Source organism: Podarcis bocagei (assembly GCF_964188305.1).
Source record: "Podarcis bocagei genome assembly, chromosome: 1".
NCBI lineage: Eukaryota > Metazoa > Chordata > Lepidosauria > Squamata > Lacertidae > Podarcis > Podarcis bocagei.
In genome coordinates, this window is record NC_138125.1 from 70,960,052 (window position 1) to 70,976,746 (window position 16,695).

Consider the following 16,695-nt stretch of genomic DNA (forward strand, 5'->3'; position numbering starts at 1 on the left):
CAGGCATAGGCAAACTCAGCCCTCCAGATGTTTTGGGACTACAACTCCCATGATCACTAGCTAGCAGGACCAGTGGTCAGGGATGGTGGGAATTGTAGTCCCAAAACATCTGGCGGGCCAAATTTGCCTATGCCTGTCCTAGTCCTTCTTTCCTGCAAACCAGTATGGATTCAAGTTGAATATTCCTGTCTTGGGTGGTTTGGCTGCAATCAATCTTATTAGTCTCCATTTTGCAGGCCCTCAGGCAGATGGCATCTTGGTCTCCCTGGTTCTTAGTACTGACTGTAGGTAACTATTAGCAGTGGGATAGATTGCATCTGATGGTAGGACATAATAAAGGACATTTTAATAGTGTTCAGAGGTACGTCGCAAGCTACTGGTTTCTCCTGTTAAACCTGCTTGTCCTGTAGCTATAATATCTTACAAGTGAGAAGGGCAAGCAAAATCTTCTTTAAATGTCCAAATAATAACAAAAAAAATGTATGAGCTACATTTTGGAATGAAGTTATTCCTTGAAAATGATTTCCCTTCTCCTCCTTTCCAAATAAACTCAAAGTCATCCCCCCCCCAAAAAAAAATTCTGATTACAACAGATTTGATTTAACATGTACTTTTAAAATAAACTGCAGTGGCATCATTTTTTGGTTAGTGCAACTTTAATCCTTATACCAAAAAGGCATTTGCAAATTACATGGCACAATGTTGCCTCCTAGTTTCTGATCTTCAAATATTGTGTGTTAATCACAGATGCACTGAATTTAGAACATTTTTCGACTCGAAAGAGATGTTGTCGCACATTGCCTAATCTGTTCTTCCTGAGCCAGAGACGGGGATCCAAAGAAAATCTCTTAAACAAGGAGAGGCATGCCTATAAAACAGAACATGGGCAAGACAATAAAAGGTAAAGAGAACCTATTTATGTTGTATGAGCATTGTCTTATTAAAATGACTTGTAAAGTTCAAGATCTTTTTCAGCAAGCACTTTATCAGAAGATGTTATTGCTAAAATGATGTACCTGAATGCCTTAATAGGAAGATGTTTTGTTTAAGTGAGTTATTAAACTTTTGTTTTCGGGTGTTCTCTAGCAATTCCCATTAGGCAACATTTTAAAAGAAAAGTATGAAAGGGACAGTTAATAAGGCTGAAGTAAACCACTGGAGTACTAAAAAGCAAACAAAAAAGATCCCTACTGCTGAGAAGCAAACTGTTTTCTAGCATGGCAAATAAAGAGCTGTCGCATCTTCCTGTGTGTCTTCTTGATCTTGGAATATTGAATGCCATCCACAATAGGTTCCTATGGTAACTAATAATGCAGCCATATGTTGTTGACCGCCATACAAAAATAACTATGCTTGAATACCACGGCCACAATAAAAATTTAGCGGAGCCTTTCTTTTTGCAATGGGAAATCGGTTTGCACCTGTGGTTTCCCTTGAAAAGAGAACATGTTGCATTCAGTGTGGGAGGGGGGACCTTTGACCCTCCAGATGTTTACTGAACTACAACTCCCAGCATCTTTGAGTAGCCCTCTGCTTGTGGAATGCTCTCCCCAGGGAGGCTTACCTGGCGCATTGGCTACATAATTTTAGGCGCAAGGCAAAAACATACCTCTTCTCCCATGTCTTTGGCTAATTAAGCATTCTATGGCCTTTTAAAATTTGTGGGGAGGGTTATTGTTTCGTTTGTTACTATGTTGTGCATTTTTGTGTTTTTATATTGTAAACCGCCATGTTAGAATTCCTGCTCCATGATTGCAGTCATGGGATTTTCGTCTGTCACATGACGGTGTGTGTTTTGACTCCACAGAGTGAGAAGTGATGGAGACAGGATGTTTGTGTTAGTGTGTTCCATGAAGTGGGACTATTACCCTTTGTTCTTTTTCTCTTTGCTGTCTGATGCTAGAGAAAGAGGGAGCCATGTTGCAGTGCTCCGTGTGTGTTTATATGTAAAAGTAGATTAGCCAAAATGCCAAGTTGCTGATGTCTGTTATGCAAGCTGCGAAGACTCTGCGTATCCCTATGTGTGCCGATGTCTGTTGGCATCGGTCGCTCTGATGTTTGGATTGAAGAAAGCTTTTGAAGCTCCCGAACGATCGACCAGGAGGAAGAGAACATGCCAGTTGGGCATGTGTCTCTGCCAGGGTCCTATTCGAGTGTAGGACAAGCTCCTGACAGGGAGGTGTAGAAATTTAAGAAATAACCACTGCTCTACAATTCTATGATACTGTGATTCTATGATCATAATCTCTGGCCAATGGCCATGCTTGCTTGGGCTGATGGGAGGTATAGTTCAGCAATATCTGGAGAGCCAAATCTTCCCTGTGTTGAACCATTGTTCAGTTATGAATTCTCAAGCTTTTGTGAAACACATACCCGATTCTTACCTGCTTATTGCACGTGGCACAGATTTTTTTTCACATAGAGGGTGCTTTTTTTTGGTCATCGTGTTTCCCCAGTGTGGGATGGGCCCCCATGTTATTATTTTGTCCAGGTGGTGAATCCATTCCCACTGCAAGGGGTCTAAGAGATGTGACTCCGATTTCCATCACTCCCAGTCAGCATGACCAGCGGTTAGGGAAGACTGGTCACATCCATACCATATATTCAAAACATATGGCTCCCCCCCCCCCGAATCCTAGGAACTGTAGTTTGTCAAGGGTGCTGGGAATTGTAGCTCTGTGAGGTAAACTGCAGTTCCATGGATGCTTAGGGGGAAGCAGTATGCTTTAAATGTATGGCATGGGTGTGAGTGATGAGAGTGGCTGCTTACCCACTTCAGGGTGGGCCACGCTTGTGACTCATTGTGCCAGCTCCACACACCCCCGAGCAATGCCATCGTGGCAGCAGCCATTGACTTCTCCCCCAGGCCAGTTGTGGAGCATCATGAGTTCCCACCACACCCACTTTACATTTGCACCAACCTGTGGCGACCTGGGGGCGGGGCTTGGGAGCAGACCTGAGTGCGGCAGTCTTGACTCGGGTCCACTCTCACCCCATATAATGCAGCTGGCTCTGCCCTTGGCAGCACAGGGATGAGAGTCGTAGTCCAACAACATATGGAGCACCACGGGTTTCCTGTCTCTGGTTTAAAGCTGTCTTTAAATCTGTGTCGCTGGAGGAAGTAGTGAGAACCCTGTGCCATGCCCAAGGAAAACATGGAAGTGCCAGGATACTCGGGAAATGATTTTTAAGCTTCTTGTGTTTGTGCTTCCCTTTTTACGCTTGCTGTGGCTGAGCAGAGCAGTTGAGGTCAACAGTCAGGCCAGCACTGAAGATGGAGTGAAGCACCTTCAGTCTCAGTCTTTGCCAAGGTATTCAGCTGTGACTCAGAGGGTAAGTTTACTGATTATTTGTGTTCGACTTTCCCTACTGTGGTCTAATGAGCTGCAAGAAGAAGGCCAACCATTTCTAAATACTTTTTCCTTTTATGGAATAGAACTCTTAGAACATCACTTCCTGGATATTGTATTCTCTAAAATTGCTCGGTGATACACAAACTTCCTTGTATCCCGTGATGAGGTCTGAGCCTTGGGGTGAGGATTAATCCTCTGTCTTTCTATTTTAAGCAAAGATATTATGAAACATGCAAGAACTAAACAAAACCTATTTATATTGTATTGCATAATATTAGAATAGCAGAATGTAGTGGCCTGGGGGTTTTCTTTTCTGATTAATGTACAACATACGCATGCTGAACTAATGTTCTACAGTTTATGAAATGCTTAATGTTAAAATCTGCTTCACGAAAGGGAGAATGTGTCACTCCTTGGATTGTATGCCCAGTTAACTCCCGCTGGGTTTCCTTCTTCACTCTAGTGTCAATTACAACTGTGCACAGTACCAAATTGGGGTGGGGGGAGTGGGATAGACCAGATTCTGTTTTCCTCAGAACCCCCTCTCCCAGGACAGTCATAAAATAAACATCTGATTAATTAGATTTGTCCTATGCATCCAAATTAGCCTAGAATAACAGTGTTAGAGGGCTTACAAAACAATTACTATTTGATGTTGTTATGAGGCTGGAAATTGCTTGTTCAGTGTGCTTGTTTAGAAGCAGGAGGGGAATTCCTTCAGATGTGACCCAAGAAATAGAAGAAAGGGGAAATCACAAAGGAAGAGTATACACGAGTAGCCAACAGTTGCAGGGAGAAAGTCAGGTGGGCCAGAGCTCAGGATGAGCTCAGGATTTCAACAGAGGTTAAAAATAAATTTTAAAAAGGCTTCTTCAGCTATATTTGAAATAAAAGAAGGAGCAAGCAAGTAGCAGGTCCTCTGCATAGACAAGATGGAGAAATGCTGTTGGGTGACAGAGAGATGGCAGAACTGCTCAACAGCGGTGGAGAAAGGTGGAGGCAGTCTGCCTCGGGTGTCATCCCTGGTTGACATCGGTGCACTACCCCCTGGGACACGCGCCGTTTGCAGCACCCCCTGGACTAGCTCTGCCTCTGCTGCTCAAACACCTAATTTTTTCTGTCTTCACCCAAGAGGAAAGTAGTGCCCAAACTGGTGATAACAGAATAAACGAGGCAAGGAGGGACTGCAGCCCAGAATAGGAGAAGAGGTAGTACAGGAACCCCTAGCAACTTTAAATGAATTCAAATCTCCAGGGCCTGGTGAGCTGCATCCAATGGTACTAAAGGAGCAGCAGATGTAATCTCAGAGCATCTGTCTATTATCTCTGAGAATTCTTGGAGAACAGGTGAGGTTCCTGCAGACTGGGCACATGTTGTCCCCATCTTCAAAAAGAGGAAAAAGAAGACCAAGGTAACTACCGAATAGTCACCTTGACGCAATACCAGGAAAGGTCCTAGAACAGATAATTAAACATTTGGCTTGTGAGCACTAAGAGAAGGATTACTAAACTGATTATTAAAACTCTTGTTTATTTTTTAAAAAAAGTTGTGCCAGACAAATCTCATTTATTTTTTTGATAGAGTTACAAGCTTGGTGGATTAGGGAATGTTGTGGACATAGTGTATCTTGATCTCAGTAAGGCTTTTGACAAAGTCCCCCATTATATTCTTACAGAGAGACTGGTAAAATGTGTGCTGGATGAGGTAACTGTTGGGTGGATTTGTAGCTGGTTGACTGAGTGCTCACTAATGGTTCCTTGTTGTCTTGAAAAAAGTGATATGTAAGGTGCCGCAGGATTCTGTCCTGGGCCTGTTGTTGTTCAACGTCTTTATAAAAGACTTGGATGTAGGAATTTTCAGTTCACACCAAACTGGGACAGATAGCTAAAGACAAAATTCAGGTTCAATATGACCTTAACAGATTGGAGAACTGGGTCAAAATTAGCAAAATGTCAAATTTTCAGTTTACATTTCAGTTTATATTGTATAGGGTTATTGGCTCCCCAGTTTGTGTTTTGTTTTATGTCTTCCTAAATAGAATGAATTATTTTTTTAAAATGTTTAGGGAAAAGAGGGAGCAGATGGGGAAACAGGTTCTGCAAAGGGAGGAATGACTCCAGTTTAATTTTCATGCTGAAGACCTCAGATGTGGTAATCACTATAATGCTGTTTTGTTTGAACACCATTTCTCCTAACATTATAGTACTCGTGCCATCTGTACAGTGGGGGAAGTTTTCAGGAAATGATTGGGAAAGGGGAAAAAATTGATTCCTAGGAGACCTATATAGTTATAAAGTTTTATTCCTGGGAAACTCTTATCATCATTGACAGGGACATACTTCCATAAAAAGCTTGCCCTTTAAGTAGAAGAATCTTATTATAAAAACACACTTCATGTAGAACAAATTGAAAAGTTAAAAGGGCACACTGAAATGAATTTAGAATTACAAAAGATGAAGAATAAAGTTGAACTGAGGGCAAGTTTCTCAAACTTCTAATCCATTCATTGGCTTTTGTAAGTCTTGCACAAATAGGCAAATTCTAAGCAGAACTTCCAATAAAGCTTTGGAATTAGATGCTTGCCGGAAAAACCAGTATACTCTCAAAAATGCGGTTTGTGAGAAATGAACAGTTTTTTCTGTAAAACTAGTTCTGTGAGCTTGCCCAGAACTGATTGGCTAGCACCTAGGACATCACATTTCAGTACATGTAGAAGTTGCATGTGTTTTATCTCTTTTGATTTTAATCATCTTTTAAATTCTTTTAAATACTTGGTTTAGCTGTTTTTCATCAAGAATGTCTATGTTTTACTTTACTTAAATATTTTCTTACAAGTAAATGGTTTATAGATTTTGATAAATAAACAGGTAAATAAATAAACATCCCTTCAGGGTCTCAAGGAGAGAGAAATCTCTTCCCTTCATCTACTACGTGAAATCCAAAAGCACGAACAAGGTGGAAATGGGAGGGAATTGAGTTTCACCTAAATCAGCCTTTCCCAATCTGGTGCTCCTGGTTTTGGACTACAACTACAGTGGTACCTCGCAAGACGAATGCCTCGAAAAACGAAAAACGCACAAGACGAAAGAGTTTTCCGTTTTTTGAGTCGTTCCGCAAGACGAATTACCCTATGGGCTTGCTTCGCAAGACGAAACTTCTTGCGAGTTTGTTTTCTTTTTCTTAAAGCCACTAAGCCGTTAATAGCCGCTAAGCCGCTAATAGCCGTGCTTCACAAGACGAAAAAACCGCAAGACGAAGAGACTCGCGGAACAGATTAATTTCGTCTTGCGAGGCACCACTGTACCGCTAATTGCCCATGCTGGATGGTTAGTGGTAATGAGAGGTTGTAGTCCAAAACTCCTAGAGTACATCAAACTGGAGAAGGCCAAGCTAAATATTAGGAAAACATTCCTAATGTTAAGATCTCTTCCGCAGTGGAACAGACTGCCTAGGAAGGTGGGTGGGCTCTCCTTTACTGCTTCAGGCATTTAAGCACCTGGACATCCATCTGTTTCAGGGATGCTGTAGTTTCATCAGGCGCTGCAGATCCTGCATTAAGCACAGTGTTGGACCAGGCTGCCTAAAAGGCGCCTTTCATGATTCTGAGATTCCATTTCTAAAACCTACTTCTAAAATGTAATGGAGAAGAATAAACATTTGCGTGGAATATTGTCTCTAAATATTTCCTAGAACAAGGAATGCAGAGTGTTTATTGGAAGTAATAGGGCTTAAAACAGGCATAGGAAAACTCAGCCCTCCAGATGTTTTTTGAGACTACAGTTCCCATCATCCCTGACCACTGGTCCTGTTTCCTAGGAATGATGGGAGTTGTAGTCTCAAAACATCTGGAGGGCTGAGTTTGCCTATGCCTGGCTAAAAAAACCCAAAAACTGTCAATGTTTGGTTTTTCTCTTTAGAATAGCACATAGACATAGCTATAGTGCCCAGAATTACTGCTTTTTAAAAAGATTTGTTTGGGGAGGGATGCAACAGAACAAAGATGCACTTAGAACTTTTTAAAGTCATGTGGTTGTTTTCTAGGTACGACTTCTGGGTTGATTTCAGTGGGAAAAAGATGAAATCCCAGGCTCTGTGACACTGAGGTGGTATCCCAGGCTCTCTGTCAGGAAGTTCTTAATTCTACCATAGAAACCACAAAACACTGCATGTTTCTCAAAAATTAGTTTCATTTTGGTTTCTAGAGAGGGGAACAGAGATAGAAAGGATCAAGACAAACAAACAAACCAATCACCCATGATGGATCCACAAACTACCAGTACTACTGAACAGAGCTCATGGCTTTCAGCATTTTGTTTTGCTTGTTTAAAGTGTTTATATTCCGCTTTCCAGTGCACCAAAAACCAAAGTGGGTTATAACAAAATTAAGTGCTTTAAAGAGTAATACAATACTGAAATAGATTATTCCAACAGAAGAGCATTTTAAAAGCCAGAGACTCCCATCAATCTAATAAACCAAGGAGAAGGATTTTAAGGAAGTTCTTACCTGGACTTGAAAACGTATGTGGCAGCACCAAGCAAACTTCTCCAGGGAGCAAGTTTGAAAATTTGGGCACCACAACATTAAAAGACCCTCTTCTGGTGTGTTCTGCCCCCACCTCAAACAGCACAGAGACCCAGGAAAGGGCAGTTAACAAGAATCCTAATATTTAGGTTTGGATGGGAAAAAGTTGCCCTTGTGGTATCCTGGTCCTGAGATGTTTAGGGTCTTTTTAGGTAGTTGATCATATGGGAAGAGGTACTTCTAGGACATTATTCACCAGGGTGGCTCGTCATTGACTGTAGTATTTGCAATCAGTCCTTCATTTGCATCAGAAAAAGGGCATATTGTCTTTCCAAAGAAAGTCACTGTCTGAAACAGGTCCTAGGAGCTTTCTCTGTAATCGTGTACACAAAGCTGACCTATGAAAACCTGGGGGCAAAGGCCCCATATTCACTTTAGATTGGAGCTTAATTTTATTTTTTAAAAAATATTTGAATGCATTAAACAAACTTTATTAACATGAAATATATACAATAGTGAAAAAGGAAAAAAATATCATTGTTATAATGGAATAAATTAATCTCACATTTCAAATGCCAACATTTTCATTGTATTTTCCATTCATAGCTATTTTTTCCTAAACTAAATATATATTTTAATAATATGTAGTAGTTCATGCCATTTGACCAAACTGCGGGAGGCAGTGGAAGACAGGAGTCCCTGGTGTGCTCTGGTCCATGGGATCACGAAGAGTCGGACACGACTAAACGACTAAACAACTAAACAACAACAAAGTTCATGCCAGCACCTGAAATATCAAATTCTCTTTTTACCAAAGCTGTTAACTGACTCCATTTGTTTAATTCTTCCTGATAATTAATTCCATTTTTAACATTGTTGAAAATTTTAATCAAGCTCAATTGCTCTCATATTTTTATGATGGTATCCTGCTTTCTTTGCTTTGACATAGAGCAGCTTTGCAGTGGTCAAAACCTGTAAAATCTGGATCTTATATGAAATTAGAGGCTGACTTTTTACAGAATTTAATTAGAGGATTAGTTGTTCTAACAGTAACTCAGCTTGCCAACTTTCCCTTATAATTTCAACCACGCAGTTCCAAAACTGCTTTGCATTCGTGCACCCCCATAACAAAACATATATATCCCTTTATGGCTTTACAAAACCAACACTTTCCATCTCCAACCTTACTTGTGATCTTTGACTTCCTGTTTTCACTGTTTGGCCATATAAGCAATTGGCTTTTCTCTATGTTTATTTTGAAACCTGCACTCTCCCTGTACTGCTGTAAAACTCTGTGTTATTCTTCAGCTGCTTCTCCAGATAAATCACAATATTGTCTGCAAATAAACCAATATTCCTTTTGGATTCTAATTCCTTTAAATGCCAGATTAAAAGACTGGAGCATAATTTAAAGCAAAGTTGGGGAGCTTGTGGCCTTGCAGATGCTGTTGGACCCCAACTCCTACCTGCCTTGTCAATGGCTGGGGATAATGTTGTACTCCAGCAACATTTGGAGGCCCACAGTTTCTCGAACTCTGAATTAATGGGTATGAACTTTGAGCAACAGTCCAAATCCAACTGGTAGAAGTTGAAGGGAGTGGACATAGATCATGTAATGTGTACTACCTACCAAGGCAGAGGGCTTGGCCAGATTGCTATGCCTGCACAATGGCCTTCTATGGTTGGTGATGGTATTAGTGATTGGCACAAAAGTCAGCCAATCAATGCTATGCAAATTTTGATTTCTGTTCCAGACAGTAGGCACCACTTCTTTCCAAGCCAGTCAAAAAGATTGAAAGTGTGTCAGAAAAATGACAAGTCCACAATAATCTCATCACTGAAATGCATGTGTGAAAAACATTTTTGTGCACTGAGCAATATCCATGTCAAATGTATGTTATTTACAAAAAAAGTCATTTTTAGTACTATGATTTCAACACAATCATTCCTTGACTTTGCCTAGAGTTTTATGAAGGACTGACAAGGAGGTCTATCTTAATTGGAAATGAGAGCACTTTAAAGCTTGCCAACGAAGCCTTCCATGCAATAATACAAGGAATGTTGAAAAGGTTTATCTTAATGTCCTTACTATGTTACATTAGACCTTTCAAAACCCCAAGTTAATAAAACACAAGGAGAAGCATAAGTTGTTACTTTAAACTTTATTGCTGCTTGTTGTTATAAAGTGATCTCAGCCTGGACTTTAAATGGGTTTAATTTGTATTTTTGGCATCTGCTATAGCCTTGGGATCACAAGGCCCCACAGTGCTTATCTTCAGAGGTTAACTCGAAACAGACATTCCCATCAGTGCATAGCCTCTTTAGTCAACACTGCAATCCAGCGTGTCTTTCACCTCTCATTATGCCAACCCTACCTGAAGATGAGGGACAGCCAACAGAGACACAGAACCCCATTTTGCCTTCTCCAATCAAAGTAAGCAACATTTATAAATATGCTATCCTCAGTGACTTCTGACTGCTTTACATTAGCTATCAATTATTATTTTTTTTTACTGTAATTTGTGCCTTGAGTTTGATGAAAATATGCTTTGGCATGTAATTTAGTCTTGTTTCCCCCCTCTGTGACATCACAATATTCTATGCTTTCTCATCACTACCTGAATTTTTTAATAGCAAGTAGGGGAAAAGAATGGAATGTTGTCAGAACCCAAGGTAAGTTCTACTAGATGGTACAGAAGGAAGAACGAGACATTGGCATCAGTTCTTGCGATATTTATGACAAGATTATGACCACATCCCACACTGTTTAGCATATTTATCCTAACATTGCAATGTAATTTAACACTGATGAAAAATGGGAATTGATGTAGTGTCATATGGTGTTACATCACCACTCATTGATCCTTATTCTGGTTCTTAAGACTATTGTTCTTGTCTGAATATTCTTATTTGTGGGGCTGGACCATGATTATGTATTTCACTTTTTCTAGTTTGTGCTCAGGGCTGCTGCCAGCTTCCTAGCAGAATGGGCTGTTATGACGTTATAGTTTAGGATGCTCTGCAATTCGTTCTGCATGACTTTTTAGCCAATGTTGGCTCTAAAACTAATCCTGTTATAAAATACATTGGAATAGCTTTGACTGCTGTATCCCCCCCTCCCATATTTATCCATATTATGTGGCCAGCCGTGGAAGTAATCCCTGAACAATTAGTGCTGCTTGAGACAATGTATGAATGGCATCCTAGCTGGGGTGAAACAGAAATGGTAGTAGTTGCTACCAAAGTTGGACTGAGCAATGTTTGCTTTTTTTTAAAGAAAAAGATTTAGCCCTATTTGGCATTAGCAGTAAGATAACCCATGCTTTCTGGTAATATTAACAGCATGTGACACTCCACATTGCACACACACAGACAACTATGTCAACACAGTTGATGATTTCACAGAGAACTTCCTGACCTTCTAATCTCCCCTCAAAAATATTTTTGATGTTTTGCACATCATTTGGATGACATGCATAAAATGTGTAAAAGAGGGACCTTATGCTAATATGCAGTACTGAATCAACAAGCATAATGATTTTCAAGCCTGCTTCTTTAGGATTTATGTTATCAACTGCCCTTTTTTAAAAAAAATAACAACACAAAACAGATCATCATGTTCTCTTGAGATGTGTTGAAAACTTTAAAGCCAATGTATATCTGGCACGTTCGGTTTTACTTTTATCATTGTCTTTTAAACCTAGGACACAGTATTCTACTCTTTGGATAAAAACATCCGCTGCTTTTCCTTTCAACATCCTAGGAAAATGTTGTCAGCAGTGAACTGTGCAGTTATTTGTCATGCATTCTGACACCATTACACATTTGTGCTGAGGGCTAGTTTCCTGATTTAAGATAAACAGCCCACGTGTGTGAGTTCTAGTGATCAGTCTAATGGAAGGCGTACAGTATAGGTCAAAGAGATCTTGATTTTGCTCCATCTTGCATGCAGTTGTGTGCCTTCACTTTAAAGTCAGGTACAGAACAACGGTAATTGTTCACTATAAGAAACTAATGCTGTGAGAGCCTGGAAACTAGTCTCTTTTTCAGCTGCTGGCTGCTGCTTATTTGAAAGTTCGTTTAGTTAGCAACATCTAAGGGTTTCCTGTTTCCCACAGCATTATGTATTACTACCTTGAAAAAGCCATTACATGTCCTAGGTAGTATTATAAAAAGGTAAACATTCAGATTGACCCTGCCAGTCCCCCCATTCCACAGGAGCAGGCAGAGGATGCCATGGCTGTTTGTGACTCTAGAAGGTGAAGAACAAATGTGAGCTAGAATGGTTGGCCACACCTTGATATTGGGGAGAAATCACTGGATGTATATGGAAAAAGCTCTCATGAAACATGTGCATGCCATAATACCTCAACAAGAACAAAATTAAATAAAGATTTTTCAAACAACACACACCCACACCCCTTGCACAGGAGGCAAAGCAAAGAAAGCCATTTTTTTTAAAAAAAAAAGAGTGGAATTAACTAATTGCTGTGTAGAATGTAGGACTTGCTTCCAGGTGGCCAAATACACTGAGCTGTTCATGAGAAATTTAAAGAAAAATTTTGTTACCTGGGAAGGCATTTTATACACACACACACACACACACACACACACGTCTATTATTACTTCATATTACTAGTAGTATTATTGGTATTATTAATCTCACTCGTCCAATATGGCAGCTAGTCCTCAGTTGTTTTAAAATGGATTTGAAACATCTGGGTTCTTTATCAAGTTGTTCACAAATGCTAATTCATCAAGAATTGTGTATTAGTTGCTCTTGGAATTAGGTAGGGTCTGCATTAGAGCATAGGACTTGAATTATGCAGAGCCTGTGAATAAATTAGGCCTAGAATTTCATGTAAAAATGTCATGTTTATTCTATTGCAATTATCCTATGGTATATTTCTATATTCCAAGTTAAATTTTAAATTTTTTTTTTTGTCACAAACCATTCAGGAGTCCCCTGTTGAAGCTGCAACATGCAACACACCCTCTATCGTTCTTCCAGAAAACATAGTCACACCAGATACAGAAAGAGAAAAAAATCTAGCTTTCAGGTAATACATAAATAAGCACACACAATTTGTTTTCTACTCTGCCATAGGTAAATGAGGAACCTGCACAATCCTCATACGTTGTTAGACTCCAACTCCCATCAGTGCTGGAAAGCATGGCCAATGATTTTTATGGCGCTACATGCTGAGCTCTATACATCAGGAATTCCTTCTCTGCATCATTTGCTATAAACTGATTTGGCCTTTCTATATGCTTGATTTGTTTGTTTGCCTCTTGCCTCTATAATTTTGTAGCATTCTAACATATACAACTTGTAAGGATAGATCTGAAAGTTCATTCCTCTAGAAAATTATACTGTTGGGTCCAATCTCATGTGGACATTTGTGTAAATCTCTTTTGTAATGAAGTCTAGATTTGAATAATTGGAAACAGAACTGTTGCTCACGATACATGTAACAAGCAAAGCTTTTTTTAAAAAAAACAACCACCAGAGCATGCCGACTTATCCACTTCATGAGCTACTTTGTAGGGTGAGGTGCATGAAACAAAGTAAATATAGAGGGATTTAAAGAATAACACAATTTAACTTTTAGAAGACATCTAAAGACAGCCCTGTTTAGGGAAATTTTTAACGTTTGATGTTTTATCATGTTTTTAATATTCTGTTGGGAGTCGCTCAGAGTAGCTGGGGAAACCTAGCCAGATGGGCGGGGTATAAACAATTATTATTATTATTATTATTATTATTATTATTATTATTATTATTATTTATTTTATATTGGATTTAAAGTAGGAATACATGGGTGTTCTCATGCATGTGGGCTAAATCCTGCAATCTTTAGTTAGAGAATTGAAACTTACGCAATCTTTGAAATAAATATTTCAGCATTGAAACCTTTTGACGACTACATTGCCCCAAAGGAACAGCTGTCTTACCTGGCTGCTTGCCCAGTTACAATACAGCTACCACTTCCCTTCTCTTCCCCTTCCCTGTTGTGTTCCTCTTTCTCTTTTTTCCTCCTTTTGTTTGCTTGCTTGCATAGTTTTGCTTACTTACCTAGATGAAGACAGAAAACGACTGCCAATGAATTGCCAGAGACCAAATTGCTGACAATAAATAAAATAATTTTCTAACACTTGATTTCAAGTTGGGGGGGGGGAGTTAGGTGTATTAGGACTTACTGCTGTTTAAAGATGATGGGAAATTTCAGTGAACTGCTAATTAAAAGAGAAACAACAAACCAGAAGTCTTTTGGGGGGGGGGTTGGAATGTGCCCAATTATCATTCTAGTTTGTCTTATCTTGTACATTTGAGTTACATAGAATGATCCTAAATGAGTAATGGGAGGACAACTTTAAGAAGTATACTTCAAGCACTATTTTTATTGTAGCAATGTAGCCATTGGATTAATTCCTGAACATTCATTGTAGGCTGGCACACCTTCTCCACTCCCAACCATTCTGACCTACTGACAGAGGTAGCTCAGCTCATATAAATGTATCAGCTAGACCAGTGTTTCCCAACCACTGTTCCGTGGCACACTAGTGTGCCGCGAGATGTTGCCTGGTGTGCCGCGAGATGTTGCCTGGAGGGAGGCGGGCGAGTCGGGCGGCGAGAGGCGGGGCGGGGGCGGCGAGGAGAGGCCGCCCAGCGCGGGGCTCTCGCCGTCTGCCTGCCTGGCTGCCTGCGAGCTCGGCGGGCAGCGCCTCCGTCCGCAGCGCCCGCCTCGCGGCTCTCATTCCCTGCCCCTGCCAAAGCTCACCCAGCCAAGCCGCGCTCTCCTTCCTGCCTCGCTTTGCTGCCTCCTCCCCCCCCCACCCCCAAAGCTTGGAGGTTCCCCGGCAAGGGGGAGGGGAAAAAATGAAACTTACACTTTCGTGCGTCCCTCCCGGCGTGACGCTGCGCGCTGACGTCACGGGGCTGTAATGGTGGTGTGCCTCGAGATTTTTTTCATCAAACAAGTGTGCCTTTGCCCAAAAAAGGTTGGGAAACACTGAGCTAGACGCTAGTCACAGACTCTCAGCTTGGAATGGAGATGTCAACAGTCAGTCCATGGCTGCAGTATCTGGCTCCCATCTTGTTCTTAGCATGGCATGGGAAACATTTAACACAACAGAAGTTATTCTTACTAATTAAATGTAGCTGAATTTTCTGGAACAATTATGGCAACATCATTTTTGTTCACACAAAATAAAGCTGAGGTGAATTTAATGAAAAAATTGCATATTCAAGATGAGAGAAGATTTATTGGGGTTTACACATGATGTGAAAATTGATCCTATTTTGCTGGTTTTTGTCCAGCTCCCATACAGGAAGCACTTCTCTCATAACTCTATGGGAAGTCCCAAAGGAGCTATTTCAGTGCAGAGTAGGTGCAGTGTAGGATGCTGACTTGGCAAGTGTGCCTTTCCAAATTCACATTTGCTAAAGCCCAAACTAGTTTGTGAATTTAATGTGTTGTGTTTTCATTTTAAATGTGTGTGATTTAGTTTTAATGCTTTTATAAACTGATTTATATAATGCTACTTTAGTTTTAATAAAGCTCATTCCGCCCCCTTTTCTTCCTCCCTCCAGACCTGTTAGTCCTCATCTGCGGCATTCTCACAGAAATGCTAGGACATCAGCTAGCTCACTGACATCTGTGGGTAAGAAACACACACACACACACACACACACACACACACACATATGTTGGCAAAACTTTGAGTATTGCTTGATGAAAATGTGGAGTTGCCTATCTGCCCTGTAGAGATTTTAATGACTGTACCATCGTTCAATATGCAACATTGCAATGGTATGTAAACTTGTTTATACGCTTGATTTAAGATATGTAAACTCTGTACAGGATTTGGTGGAGGGGGAGAAGGGAGAAATGCAAAATAACAACAACAACAACAACAACAACAACAACAACAACAACAATAATAATTTTTTATTTATACCCCACCCTCCCCAGCCAAGGCCGGGCTCAGAGTGGCTTACAAGCAATAATAAAAACAAGATGAATGATTACAACTTAAAAACAAAAATAAAATACAGCATTAAAATAATGGAACATTAAAATATTAAAATGTAGCCTCATCGCAGGAGGAGAAGGAAAAGAAAAAAGAAAGAGAGGGAGGGAGGGAATCAAATTGGGAATCAAAATAAAATAAAATCCTCAGCCTTCTGATATCCTAGTGAGCACCACATGGATCAGTGCAATCCTGCATTTTATCTATCAAGGGTTCAAGGGGTTTAGGGTTTAGGGCAAAACTACTTAGGTCTGATTCAATTGCCAGATGTGGAATTCTGCCTTAGGTCAGCTGCTCACACCCAATATGCACTTCTGTGGTTAGCATTACTCCTTGGCAAAGCTCCAATAGCTCCATATACTGTACCATTTAACACAAAAATTGTCATGTGTGGTGAATATAGTGCACCATTGTGTCACCATTGCAGCAAGTCCAAGTTTCATTACAGCTCAGCTACATCACAGAGTTTCCATAAATTCAGCATTTTACTCAGTGTGTAATTAGATGGCAGTATGTTGAGTAAAATCTGACCTACATAGCACACCAAGAGATGAAAGACTTCAAATGCTGTTACATGATACAACTGGGTAATTTGGATACTTTTCCATTTAGATAACAGAGGTAATGTAATTGACTTAGTGAATGACCAGCTGCCAGATGTTAAAATATCTGAAGATGATAAAAAGAAGAATCTCGAATTGTTAGAAGAAGCAAAGAGGGTTAGTGAGAGGTTCCTCACACGAAGAGGAAGGAAATCAAGAAGCAGCCTTTCAGAGTCTCCCACAG

At 40.3% G+C, this 16,695-nt stretch overlaps 1 protein-coding gene across 3 annotated transcripts in view; it reads left to right on the top strand.

The window, feature by feature from the left end:
• The window catches only part of IRAG1 (inositol 1,4,5-triphosphate receptor associated 1), a 94,343-nt gene that overhangs the window by 47,577 nt on the left and 30,071 nt on the right, over nt 1–16,695 (top strand). For all 3 annotated transcript variants that reach the window (XM_081196545.1, XM_081196547.1, XM_081196546.1), the window contains exons 16-21: nt 748–901; nt 3,240–3,333; nt 10,118–10,309; nt 12,835–12,935; nt 15,470–15,540; nt 16,522–16,695. In XM_081196545.1, coding sequence (XP_081052671.1) covers nt 748–901; nt 3,240–3,333; nt 10,118–10,309; nt 12,835–12,935; nt 15,470–15,540; nt 16,522–16,695 — 786 coding nt within the window. The remainder of the gene's footprint in view (nt 1–747; nt 902–3,239; nt 3,334–10,117; nt 10,310–12,834; nt 12,936–15,469; nt 15,541–16,521) is intronic.